Raw genomic sequence first — 13,769 nt, 5'->3', positions numbered from 1 at the left:
CTGCCAAGATCCCTGCCTGTGTTTGTAGCCCTCAGAGAAGTGCTCTTTCCTGTGCAGCTCACCTGCATTTCTTGCCAGCGTCGTGTCTCAGTACCCACAATGTCTGTACTAGGTTTTAGTACTCTGCTTTGGGCACGGTTCTGGCATGTCTGAAGGTTCAGTGTTCAAACTTCATAAGCTGTCCAAAGAGTATGTTGGCTATCAATGCTTAAATACTGGCCTTGCAGCTTCCTTTTCTGTTATCAGGTTTTTGGCAATTAGCAGCAAGAGACATGAAGTTATGAGCAAGTGCAGGGAAGACCAGGTATGTACATCCGGGTAATGACAAGTTCTTTCTCCATATGTAAGCTCCCATGCTTCTCTTTTTTCTTCCTTTCAGGTACCAAGCCTTTAAAAAGATTCAGTATCAGTTTTCTCAAGGCTTTTGGGGTACCTATCTGTCACCCAAGAACACACTAGATAGGTTGCTCACCTGAAAGGGTAAGGGGAAGAGGTGGGTTTTAAGCTCTCTCTAGAAAGTATTTGATTATACACAGCTCCTGCGCCACTCTGGTAGCTAAAGCACTCCCATACCAGTGCTGAGAGACAAGGTTCTTGCAGGCAGAGAAGCGAGCAGGACTTTTCAGAACAATCTACCAGGGACGCTGTACTTCATGTGTCTCAGCAACACATTACATTAGGAGGCATCATATCCTCATTTCCTAATCCAGTCTCATCATCACAATCTTACGATCCATTTGAAAAACAGCTGTTAAAAAAAATTAGTTGGCCAAGAAACAAATGACCATTTTTTTCTTTGTGATGAAACAACTGGAAAGACAGGTAGGGATTAACTTTCTCCTTGTTTTTCTATCTTTTCTGCCTTGCCTTGTCTGCCGTTCCAAATTCCTCTGGTCAACAGTAGGGGGACTATGACATTACAAAACCAAATGGAATCTGCCCTGAAAAGCAGGAAGGATGTTTAGTAAAAACACTGAGACAATTACTTTAGCTTGACCACGTGGGATCCTTTTTTCTGCGTATCTGTTTGTGTGTCCAGCTGGTTCCACAGTAACTGAAGGTAGTGGCAAACTTCAGCCAAGCTGAACTGAGACTCTGTGGTTCCTACAGGTTTTGTGGAAAATACCAGCTGGCTAGAGGAGAAAACACCCTGTTAATGGGAAGGTGGATAATTCATCCCTTGGCTGGGCTGTGGGGCCAGTGGCTGGTCAGCCCATGGGTAACTGCACAGCATTACTCAGCTGGTAACCTAAATGTAGCATGGGGACATGCATTATAAGGAGCTATAGGTGGCATAAGAGAATGCTGGGGAGGTGGTATTGGGAGTTCTCTAGAGCTGTGGGAGGATATGGTGAGGTGCAAGATATAATAATCCCATGTTAGCCAGGCTCCTGGCAGAGATGGAGGGAAAGGACCACCACTAAGCACTCACCACTTACTGGATTTCTGCTGTGACACTCCTGTTCTGGCTCCTATTCCTCCAAAGAAACAACAAGTGAAGAGGGAAAACTGAGTGACCAAGCTGTTTTCACTACTCAAAAGTCAAATCTTTTTGTGTTGGGAGTGACTTTTCAGGCCTTCTTCACAAATAAAGGGAAAGCAGTACTCATTGCTTCATTTATTTTTGCAGGTGACCTGTAAACACACGCTCCATGTTGTTTTAACAGAACGCCAAAACTGCCAGTCAGAAAACTTCATTCACAGCATTTCACTGTTGAAGGTTAATTTCCTTTAAGACAAGTTGTGAAGCAATGTTTCACCTGAGAAAAGAAGGAGCACAGAGTAGCTATATTTGTTTATGTATCTGAAGACAGAGGAACTTGCCCATGTATTACAAAGGACTGAATAATTTCCTTGGTGACTCAATGATTAAACTTTTCTTGCAGTTAAATTACAATTGTATTACACACTGAGCACAGTGTGTGTGAAAAAGCAATCTTGCCTCTGAGTATAAACACTTGGGTGTAACTTGGCAGTTTCTGTGATTGGGCTGAATGATTTCTACACAGCCATCAATTGAATTGAATGCTGGAGAAGAGTTTAAGGAGGCTGGAAATACAGAAATAGGTAAGGAACTGTCTCCATCCCACCTGCCTCCAGCATGTTCTGCTCTTGTCGTGGGATATCATGGTCACTCCACAGGCAGTGTCAGTCCAAGCAGGTGCCTTCAGACAATTTTATCACTGGCTTGTCATGATATAAAAAGCTGCTGGTGTATCTTGCCAGAAAGCGAACATCAGAGAGGATAAAAATAGGATGTCCTTCTATTTTGGATCACATAAAAACTGAAAGATACCCAGCAAAGACACTATAAATGTCACCAAACCTTAGCTGTCTGAAAGTTAGCTACTCTGAGATAGTTGGCTAGCCCTCCTCAGCAAATAGGTGTTTTCTCCAGGGGCTGAAGATACTGGTTTGCCAAGGCACAGTCTTTGGATGAGACGAGACAAGTAACATTGTGGAGAACTTCTCCCTCTTCTTTCAGTACAGGGATCTTCCCTAACTCATGTAGAGTAGATATGTAGATAGGCAGAAAGCTAAAGTTAAGTCAGATGAATCTCACCCAAATGTCTAGCATTCCATCCCACTTCAAGTTTAAATTTTGTTAGGGATCTAGAGTGTGATGTTGTTCACCACGATTAGTTTTATAGATTGGTGAAACAGCATATCTGAGCCTCTATTTTGATTTCCTGGTGGGAACCAAGACAGTGGGGTTCTTACAGCAATAGCAGCAAAATAATGGTACTCTTGCTGTTTACACCAAATCAGGTACGTAAGGTTCAGATTGGGATCATTGCATTGTTGTAACTGTCTGGGACTGTAAAAGCACACAGCAAAAAGAAGCTTTTTATTCAAACATGCAACAGGTGTGCCAAACAGCCAGGTATGTGAGAACTAGGGAGCAGGAGGACAAGGCAATACTAATAAGACCATATTCACAGATATATTCAGCCATGCAGGCAGTGTGTTCTGGGCCTGTTTCCAGAATTAAATGTAAAGGAAATACTTGGAGAGGATATGGCTGTGACTTTATAGATTTTGTCTGATTTTGTGAGGAGTTTGCTCCATGTGTCATGGCAGCATGTAGTAAATCTTAGATATATGTGTACTTGAAGCACATGCTTTGTGTTAGTGGAGGAAAGGTTGTGATTCATGACATGGTAATTGAATCTATTTCTTGAGTAGGACAGGGCTGATTTATGAAGGATGTCATTCATAGATTCACAAAAAATGGCCACTGATGAAATGCTTATTGTTATGCTAAAAAGACAGATCAGAGTTGGATAATGTATTTAGGCGCTGGGGCTGGAGGGTGATTTTGGTGGCAAATTACTGATATGATGTGAAAGGGACAAGGCTATAATACTCAAAGAAGAGCAGGAGAGGATGCAAGACAAAGGACAGAAAAAACAACTGATAATGAAAAGCCTGGCTCTTGATGTTTGGAGAGAAAAGAAGCAAAATACAAACATTGTATGTTGGAAGGATATTAGTATATTAACCTGAAGTCTTTCACACCTCAGAAATACAGAACACCTTCAACAGATGAAGCAGAAAATAGTTGACATCAACTTAAAACCATTTATTGCCAAAATATTTGAAAACCCATCTGGAGTATTACTACTAAATTATGTTGGACATTTTGCACTTAATCAGGAGAAAAAATGCAGTTTTGTTCTAGCCTTTGGAGATACAACTAGAACTGGCATGCTGATTTATTAAAATAGTAGGCATATATGAAAACTAGTCCTGTTGCCTCTTCTGTAGAGCAATGTAAATAGGAACGACCTCTGAGCAATCTACAATGATTTTTATTCTCATTTTCTGTGCGTATGAAAGTTTAATGATATTAACAGTTAAACCAGCTGTTACTCTTTATTTCACGGATAACTTTTTTAGCAGTAGGGTCAAACTCCCACTGTTTCGATCCATGGAAGAAGTAGAATAATCCTGGAAATAAAAAAGTAAAGCATTATGTTATGGATGCAAGAAATAGCTTCATTCTGACAAAGCGGGGAACATCATCTTCGTACACACAGGAGAGCATCTCTTCAGTTCTGTCTTTTGCAGGATACAGCAATAATGACATTCATCTTAACTCCAGAACTTATGTTATTTACAAGTAAACTGATTTTACCTAAAAGCTCATTTCATTTACCTTTCTGTTGGAAAACAGCATCAACCTTCTGGCTAATTCCTGGAAAGTCATCAACTGTCTGTCTAGGATAACCCTTCTCCATGGACTGGCTGTTTTCATCAAACCTAAATCATATGAAGGGAAACATGCAATTTTACAGAGTTTAGATATCAATTTTGCAAAGAATTAAGCAGCTGCTGAAAGGTGTCCACTGTCTGTAGTTTGACTAATTTCACTGGGGTTACAGAGAGTAAAGTTATCTACGAGCACAAATGTCTGTAGGATCCGGCCATTGCGTTTACCATGACGTGGCTACCTGTTTGCTGATAAAGTGTCGTGGTTTAACCCCAGTCAGCAACTAAGCACAATGCAGTATTGGGAAAAAAAAGGTAAAACTCATGGGTTGAGATAAAAACAGTTTAATAGAACAGAAAGGCAGAAACTAATAATGATAATAATAATAATAATAATAAAATGACAATAATAGTAATAAAAGGATTGGAATATACAAAACAAGTGATGCACAATGCAATTGCTCACCACTCACTGACCAACGCCCAGTTAGTTCCCGAGCAGCGATTCCCCCCCTGCCCCAGGCCAACTCCCCCAGTTTATATACTGGGCATGACGTCACATGGTATGGAATACTCCATTGGCCAGTTTGGGTCAGCTGTCCTGGCTGTGTCTTTTCCCAACTTCTTATGCCCCTCCAGCCTTCTTGCTGGCTGGGCATGAGAAGCTGAAAAATCCTTGACTTAGTCTAAACACTACTTAGCAACAACTGAAAACATCAGTGTGTTATCAACATTATTCTCTTACTGAACCCAAAACATTACACTATACCAGCTACTGGAAAGATAATTAACTCTATCCCAGCCAAAGCCAGGACATAAAGGCAGACATCTCCAAAGAAGCATCTGGAGTGAAACAAATTGAAGGAAGACCTGTGTTTTTGACAGCAGAGATGGGATTTACCTCCTCTAACGATAGCAGTGTGACAGATAATGCGTGGAAACTGGCCAGGTTGATTCCCACTATAGCGACTGCACATATTTATTGCATGAATTTTAAAGTCCTCTTAGACTTTTATATGATATTGTACATAATCCTCTACTAGCTGACAGACTTAGATGGAGGAAAGGAAGCTGACATTTCTAGTACAATCAAGTTGTTCCTAACTAAGCCAGGACAATTTTTATGAGATGGGGCTAAATTTGGGGGCTGAAAGGAGGACCTAAAAGGTTCCTCAAGATTTGAGGAACCCTCTCAGGAAAAAAAACCAAGCAAACAAACAAGTCTTTGTTTTACTTCTCGTTGGATACAATAAATAATTTTCACAGGGACATGAGACTGAGAGAATGAGTTACTAGGTAAGAAATCCTGTGGTTTTCTTGAATGCTTTTGTCTTGTGACCAAGGCAGTAAAATAGCAATACAAGATATTGTAAATACTCTTTCCAAAACTATCAAAAAGGAAATGACATACAGCTCAAAATCCGGCTGACACTGTTTGTCTCATTGAGGAACTCCACAATTAACCACAATAAAGTCTATTTGACCCATGCATGCTCCTGATTGCCTGCAGAAGGCCTTTGCAGCACTTGTCCTTGCAAACAGGAGGAATCTATCAGCTTCCCAAAGCTGATTTTTTGCTTCCATTTGCCTGGTATTTGGGTATCAGGACTCATTCATGACAGCTTGTGAATAGGATTTAGAAGCAGCATGTGCAAATCCAATACTAACCAGCCAAAGAAAGAAAAATGAATTATCATTTCTATCTCTCTAAAAAAGATAAAATAACCCAGGACTTTTCAGAAATCAGAGAAATCCTGCACAAGCCATCCCAGCCAGCCTTCTACTGAAGTAGGTTAGCTTTCAGATCTTTATTTTCTAGAAATAATTTTGTCTATGGTGTTTGTAAAACCTCTCTACATGCTGGAATTTTTTCAGCTTCAAGGTGTAATGCATCAAAATGGGTCCATATCTTGAATGCCCATTTCAGGGGACCCTTAAGCTCTCAAAAGTCAAAGCTATATTCTTCTCCTCCTGAAGGAGTCAAAGAAATGTTTCTAAGAAAAGTAGGATTACTATAGTCACCTGGTTACATATAGTTACCTAAAGGTCTACTTTCTCTTTTATCACATGGACAATTTTAATTTTATACAGATTATATTGGAGTCAATCATAATAAAACATTAGTCAATTTTTCTTACCTCCAGTACTTGTCACCTGTGAAAAAGACTGTCTTCCCTGTCTGTTTATCACAAACAGCTGCATCAATTTTCTTGACACCTTTAGGGAAGCCCAGTGCGTTGATATTCTTTGGATAACCAAGCAACACCTGATATCCGCTGATAACCCAGAATTTATTGCCTGTTAAAAAAATCCCCAAAATACCTAGTTTCACCAATGATTTTCAGACAGTAAAAGAAAAAAATGCATTCCCTTAGTGTAGGTTGTAGGAAAACTAGATTAAATGTGTAAGTTTTTTACTTATTTATTTGAAAAGTCAATTTTATGCACATATAGCTACCCTTCCTTTCTCCCATCTTCCCACAAAATTAAAGTTAAGAAAAATTTACAGAAGATCTTATACTTCACCTTTGAAAAATAGGATCTGGTCTTTCGTGTTCTCGTACACAGCTTCAATACCAGGTGGCAGAGTTGGCCAGAAGGTAGAAATCAATTCACGTTCAACTTCTGAATTATCAGGATAGACTCGCCATAAGTGCCTGATTTAAATATGAAACAGTTTTTGTAGTAAATAGTAAACCACAGACATTTCTATATATGCACAAGAATGTGAACAATGTGGTGACTTACAAGCTCTTTCTTGACAGTGGAGCTTTTCAGACTCTGCAAAAATAGTAATATAACTTGTATCTGCTAAAAGTTTTATTTCCATGAACTGAAATCTATCCATTTGTCTCATTATCATAATCATGTGAACCACCAAAGTATTCAGTCTTTGTAGAAATCCAGAAAAAATAAACCTCACAGAGACAAATGTCATATCAATATTTACCTGCCCTTTAGAAAAATTACTTCTCGTCGGAGTGTAGTTATAGCATCAAAAGACATCTGGGAGCCACAGGTTTCAGGTGAGGTAGGGATGGCTGGCCTTTTATCTGGAGCACTTGGTGGAGATCCTAAGGGAGACATTTTAGAAAGAATACACCAAATTTGTAGAAACATTAAGGTTTTCACATATAAATGTATTTTTGATATTATAAGAATACAATTATTTTTATGGCTAAAGTTTGTGAAAGACATTATTTCTCTCCTGCTTACTTCATTTTTTAAGCCATGGATTTTACTCACCGTAAATGGACTGAATGCCACTTATATCATCTGGAGAGAGGGGAAATTCGCTGGGGCTGATGTAGGCATAATTGGGGAACATCAAAGCCCTCTGGTCATTAGAATGGGAGAGACCCAGGGCATGGCCAAACTCATGAGCAGCAACAAGGAACAAGTTGAACCCTTAAAAAATGGATGGACAGAAGAGATCAGTCTAATTTTGGTCTGCAGATGGCTGATGTAAACACAACAGGGCTATTGCTCAGTGCTAGTTTTCATACAATATGTTGAAATTCACTAGGGTATGCATATACATAAACTTTTTTTTTTATAGGATAAAGTGGTGTTCTTCCCCCACTAGAAGGGAGTGGCTTTTGGCCCTCTTTCCTGCTGTTCTTCCTGTTAGCTACTGAAAGTATGTGTGCGGCATGAGTAGCTGTCTGGGGGTGAGTGTGGGTGCAGCTCTGAGGAATGTCCTGGCAGGGTTTCCTGGCTGAGCTAGAACAGATTAGATAGTGAGTCAGGTCAAACTAACAGCTCTCCAGGGCAAGGACAGGACAATGCACTCCATGCTCACTCGAGGTACCAAAGTGTCACTCTGTGTGTCACTCCCCCTCCTACAAAACTTAGAAAGAAAAGTGAGATCAGGAATAGACAAGGAAAAATAGAATGTTAGCAGAATGATTTACCTTTTTATCATTAGGACTTTAAAGCATATGGTTTCTTTATAGCCTTGTCAAATAAAATATCTTTTTAAAATATTATGCTTATGCATGCTTATTCCCAGTGAAATATATTAACACAGTAAATAGATGAAAATGGAATTTCCTTCAACATGCATCCCTCCAAGTAACGCTCTTTTCTGAATTAGGGAAGAATGATCATCTGCCCTGCAGACCAAGAGCCAGCAATATCAAAAGACTTAATGAAGATCACAAGTCTGTGTCAGTGCAGAAGACTGGTCATCGATTGCCCAAGAAAGGCTGACTGAAGCCAAGATATCCACTTCTCAAAAAAACAAACAAAGCCTCAATTTTTCCACCCATATTTCCGGTCCTCCCTTCTCACAAGTCCTCCAAGCTCTGCAATGAGTTCTGCAATGCCTGGCCACTGGAGCTGTGCTGTTGAGGAATGGCAGCAAGGAATGGGTTGACCCATTCAGTCCCAGTGTGGGGAAAACATTACAACTTATCAGTATGACATGCCCACCTCTCATCCTTTTTTTTCCCAGCACAATAAAGCAGCACCTCTCCTCCTCGTGCAGTGTTCTTATAGCACCTTCCTGTTTGTTAGCTCCTTGCCTTTTCTACAGCTTGACCTTAATTCTCCTGCTACAGTTATCCTCTGCAGTTTTCCATCCCAAAAACTGGATGAGAAAAGGATCTAAAGTACTAAAGAGTAATGTGCCCATGTACTGACAGATCTGTCAGAGGCAGTACGTGCTGTATAGCCAGCCTGGAGGTTGAGGGGAGGGGACTGAGGTGAGAAGATGGGTCCCGGCCAGGTGGTTGAGCACTCGGCATTCCCCTCTCTTCTGGTCCCGTGGCACACATCTGTAGTCAGCTCTACACACTGCATCTCAGCCCGTGGGTGGCTTGAGCAGCATGTTCAGACTCCCAGCTGCTGGCAGGCAGCTGAAATTGCTTGGAGAACACTTTCATGTATAATCCCATCCTAGCTTGAATACAGAGTAAACTGTAACAGCCTATAGCTGGACCTATCTTGGTATTATTAGTGAAGACTCTTTATTATCACTGGTGGCTGTAATGTTTTTTAGGTGGTGGGGATCTGCTCTGAGGGCTGCTGCAAGGCATGGTGTGCTTCCTCTGCAGTGTGTGGTAGTGCCAGACTTGGTGCCGGCATGTGCACCAGGAGGGGAAAACGTCAGAAAGCTCTTACCATGGGTTATGAAACTGGTGGGCATGGGCCCTGCCAACTCCCAGGTGAGAGTGGCCCATGTCTGTAGCATTCATATGTGAAAAGGGTTGTCCTGGTGGTAACTTTACCAGTGCTAAATAAGAACTAGAGTAGATCAGACTGATTTTATGTCAGCATTATTATAAGTATCCCAGTTGGAGGATGGCTGTAATATGCTCAAACTGCTCTTATGGTTAATGCTGTGTTTCATCTTAGTCCATTCCTTCACTTAGATAAAATCAAAAAGGAATTTACCCATATGCATAACACTTCAGAAACCTTTTTTTTACCTACCAGCTGAGCCTGTGGTCCAATCTTCATCGTCATCAAAGTGCACATCACCACCAAAACCATTGCCAGGTGGAAAGGCATGAGCAAGGATGCCAAGGGGGCCATCAAAATAACGAGGGCAACGTCCATGAGCTAAACAATAAGATGTTGAAACAATATTGAGTTTATGTCATGACTATTGGAAAATCTTTACATTAATCTTACCATTGGTATACAGTCGGTGTATTACCTTTGGTCCCAAAAGCAATCATTATATCTGCTATTCCCTCATGAATACGAGTGAAAATCAGCGGGGTGACAGTGCTCCACAGTTTAAATGCCTTCTGGATTGCTTTATCCACATCCTCTTTGCTCATATCTGGAGTGTGGTTCACAATTCTACAGTTATGAAGGTTCAAGTAATAATACTTAGTGTTTGCAGAAAGAATTTCTCCAATATTGTTAAGGTGATGAACAGAGATGTAAAAGAAGCAATTTAACCTGTAATCCAATAGCTCCCAAGATTCATCTCTGACTGAGTTTGAGGAATGTGATAACTGTCCAACATGTCTTTTTCATAATAATAATTGTGTACACAGTATCAGTTTTTCTCAAAATGGCCCTTAGCCAGGAGGTCAGCTCTTGAGCATGAGGAAAGTCATCTCCTCAGGTTTCTGTGACTACTAAACTGTTGGTCTTAGCAAATTTTGAAGATAATAGGGCTTGTACAGGGCATAATTCATATTTCTGTTTGGCTCACAGAATATTTATCAGGAGTGATACATGACAGGCGAAATATTGTGGTTGACTCAGAAAATGTAAAATACCCAGCTTGAGTCTCAGAAATTCCTCTCAGGAATATGCTTAGCTAACAGCTGGGAAAAGAGAAACATTTTTATATTCCCTACTGGAAAGAATTGCTATAGAACTTCTATTTAAATATAACAAATGTGAATACCCACAAAACCAAAATTTAAACTAAAAAAGTAATTATTAAAATACTACCTGTATGTCAGCTTGGTTTTCTTCCATCCTGGCAGAGTAACACCATAGAGACCCACATCAGGAACTCCACACCTGGGTTTCTTCATAATTTCCAATGTCTCAGTATCTGGTTTTCCAGTTACTTTCAAACCAAAAAATTGCTGCATTTTCTGAAGTTTTTCAGCAGTGGATTCAGCATTTATTTTCCATCCAAGTTGATTTGGATCTGGCTCAACAGCATAGAATTTATTTAAATAGTCCTAGTGAAAAAAAAAAGCAAGCACATTTCACATTTTGATCTGTTTCTTAAACAAATACTTTAGGACTGATACTGTTTGTGTACTTTGCTGGCAAAACCATCTGCCTGTGATTTTGGAGCACAATAGATGTTTTCCTGAGGAATGTAGCTAAACAGAAGCAGACAACATTATCCCTGACTCTTATTTACTTGACATTTCCGGTTTGTACTGTTTATCCTACTTTAGTAAAGTTTGGGCAACAGAGTTCTGTGTAATATCATTGTCTCGGACAGCAAACTGCTGTGTAGCTGGAACACACAGATCATATCTAAAAAGAGAAGGCTCAATAGATCTCAGATATGGACAATGTAGTTACCTGTACAAGCTTTACATCTTCTTCTTTGCTGTCTTTCTCTGGGTGGATGGGAAGAGTGTTAGAAAGAGCTGCACACATTAAGAGCAAAAGTGAAAGATCCTTCATTCTTATTCCCATCTCTGTCCTGGTAGGAGAGTAGTCTGCTTTCTACTCTGTGCGTATCCAGTTCATACAGTTATGGGGTGTTTTGTAGACTCAGCTGTAGACTGACTCAGAGTTTATCATGCTCTGCTTACCTCCGCACAGCCTATAACACTGACATGATAAAACATAATTAAACCCATCTGATTTCACAGACATCTGAAGTCAGTTAGTATTTGAATAATCCTAAGCTGCTTGGATACCATTTCAAAACTGGCACTCAGTTTTAGTTATTTTACACTGAATTTTAGCAAACCTGAGCAATTTCATGCCAGATGAAACCTTTTAAGTTGTCTGTACCCAGCTGTGTGAAATGAGGCCACCAAATGTACAGGGAGGGACTCCTAATTCTCAGCCTAGAAAATGGGAGTCATGTACCAGATATGAATCCCACCCAAAAAAAATTAAAACTTTGGGAGAAATTACTGTAAGCAGAAAGTTTTCTTTTTAAGTTGATCCATAAAGTGAGACTGGGTGATTTGGAAAATGGATGAAAACCCCAAATCATTCCCCACCTCTTCCCTGCAACTCTCTGAAAAGGTGTTTCCTTTAAATTATACTGGTGGAATCCAAGATATACATAATATACATAAACAAAAAAGATTTTACTCTATAAATCCAGCCTAAAGGAGGTGAATAATCTTATAGCTCTGTCTGCATTTTTCTAATCTATCTATCTATCTTCTATCTATCTATCTACCTACCTACCTATCTGCCATTTCATCACAAAAGGTTTCTTCAGTTTAACCACATTAGCCACAGGGGATATGATTATTTCCTGTCTTAAGTAATTCAGAATAAAGGAAGTTTCAAGAGTCACACAAGCTGTGACAAATTACAGGATTTCACCCTATGCTGGCCAAGTACCTTCCTCTTCCACTGGCAGCAATGGAAGCTGAAGGTGTTCGGCATCTCAGAGGAATTCTGACAGAATGTACTCAACTTTTACAAAACACTTGTAAGAAATACGATCATGTTGGACTGTGGCTTTTTCAGGAAATCCTTGCTTCTGTGTTTTTGGCTTTTTTGATGTCACTCGCAGCCAACTTTTCTCCAGCTGGAGATGTTAATGATGAATTTTCTGCCCAAATTTCACAATGTAGCCTCGTTAGTTAAACTTCTTTGTTAACGGCATTTCTCAGCTACCATAAAAAAAAACCCCAAACCAACAAATCCTTCCTTTAATTTGTTTTTAGTATCATTGTATGGTATGGTAAGAGACCCGTAAGGCCTGGATCCCATTCAGTTCTGTAACTGAGGTACAAACTGTGACAACGAATTTTCTGAGATGGAGGGCTCAACTGAACTGATACTGGAAATCATGTGTGTGTTTATCCAGAAGTGCAGACTTTTTTTTTGAAATCTGTCTTATATTTTTAAATGGATATATTTGTTTGTCTCAAAGGTTTTAAAGCTAGAAGGAATGCCCATGGTGCTATCATCTGACTAGATACATGGCATAGGTCACAAAAGACAAACCCCTGTTCAGTGGCTTTTGCACCAAGCATATTTTCCAATGGCACTAGAACACATTTTTGGAAAACATGTTTTGGCCTATATTAATTTAATTTTCTAAAAAATCAAGGCAGCACTATGAGCAGATTTGATATGAACTGGAGAAGTGGTTTTCTTTTTTCCTGCTGTGGTTGGCCATAAGATCCCCACAGCTGTCTACTGTGTAGCAGTAGAAGGATAGACACAATGAGAGCAGCTGTATTAAGATTAGTTGCACCTAACTTTATACATTTATTAGTTAAGCATTCTTCTATAGAAAATGGAGAAATACGTATCTCTGGAGAGTGATTCAACGAGCTATCTTAGAGTAGGATGAACTGGCTTCTATAGGTGCTCTCTGTCTTTATTGAACATAGAGAACCTTAAACAACTAATTTAGACTACATTTCTAGTTTCAGCCAACAGCTCAAGCTACATTAGAGTTTACTCAGAAGACATTTGAGTGACAGATGATGGAGGTCTATGTCACTTGAAGCACTTTCAGGGTTTTGCAACTTGACTACCTCCACAACACAGCAGCCAGTTCCTACTGCCCATGGGAGAGAAGCCCAAACACGTTTTTTCGCATGCAGTTTCACAAATATGTCTATAGCTGGCCTTGAGATCTGGGAAAAGAAGCTGTATAAGCAGCTGATGGTTGTGGTTTCCTAATGCTTATCTTTGACATTGGTTAGAGTTGGCAGCTGTCGATCATGACTTCTTTTCTTATCCTAGAATTGGTTTTATCCACACTGCAATAATGTGACCGATGTTTTAACCCAGAAAGGTAGCTGCCTATCCTCATCACATTGGTAGAACAAACTGATGCTACACAGAGCATCACAGGAATCATCAATACTGCTGCATCATGGTGATCTTAACACAATACCAGCAGGGATTCATCTTCCCTA

General features: G+C 39.9%; 1 protein-coding gene across 1 annotated transcript; it reads right to left on the bottom strand.

The window, feature by feature from the left end:
* Positions 1-3,746: 3,746 nt before the first annotated feature.
* On the bottom strand, positions 3,747-11,328 carry LOC142041526 (matrix metalloproteinase-27-like). The gene is made up of 10 exons (XM_075050430.1): positions 11,224-11,328; positions 10,630-10,868; positions 9,875-10,023; positions 9,649-9,777; positions 7,459-7,620; positions 7,163-7,286; positions 6,739-6,869; positions 6,351-6,510; positions 4,160-4,263; positions 3,747-3,951 (listed from the first exon to the last, which is right to left on the bottom strand). The coding sequence occupies exons 1-10, from the start codon at positions 11,326-11,328 to the stop codon at positions 3,851-3,853; spliced, it is 1,404 nt and encodes a 467-aa protein (XP_074906531.1). The 3' UTR covers positions 3,747-3,850.
* Between the last annotated feature and the right edge of the window lie 2,441 nt (positions 11,329-13,769).

This window comes from Buteo buteo, chromosome 18 (assembly GCF_964188355.1).
Source record: "Buteo buteo chromosome 18, bButBut1.hap1.1, whole genome shotgun sequence".
Classification (NCBI taxonomy): domain Eukaryota; kingdom Metazoa; phylum Chordata; class Aves; order Accipitriformes; family Accipitridae; genus Buteo; species Buteo buteo.
Note: the sequence above shows the minus strand (reverse complement) of the source record. Positions and strands in the feature narration are given on the sequence as shown.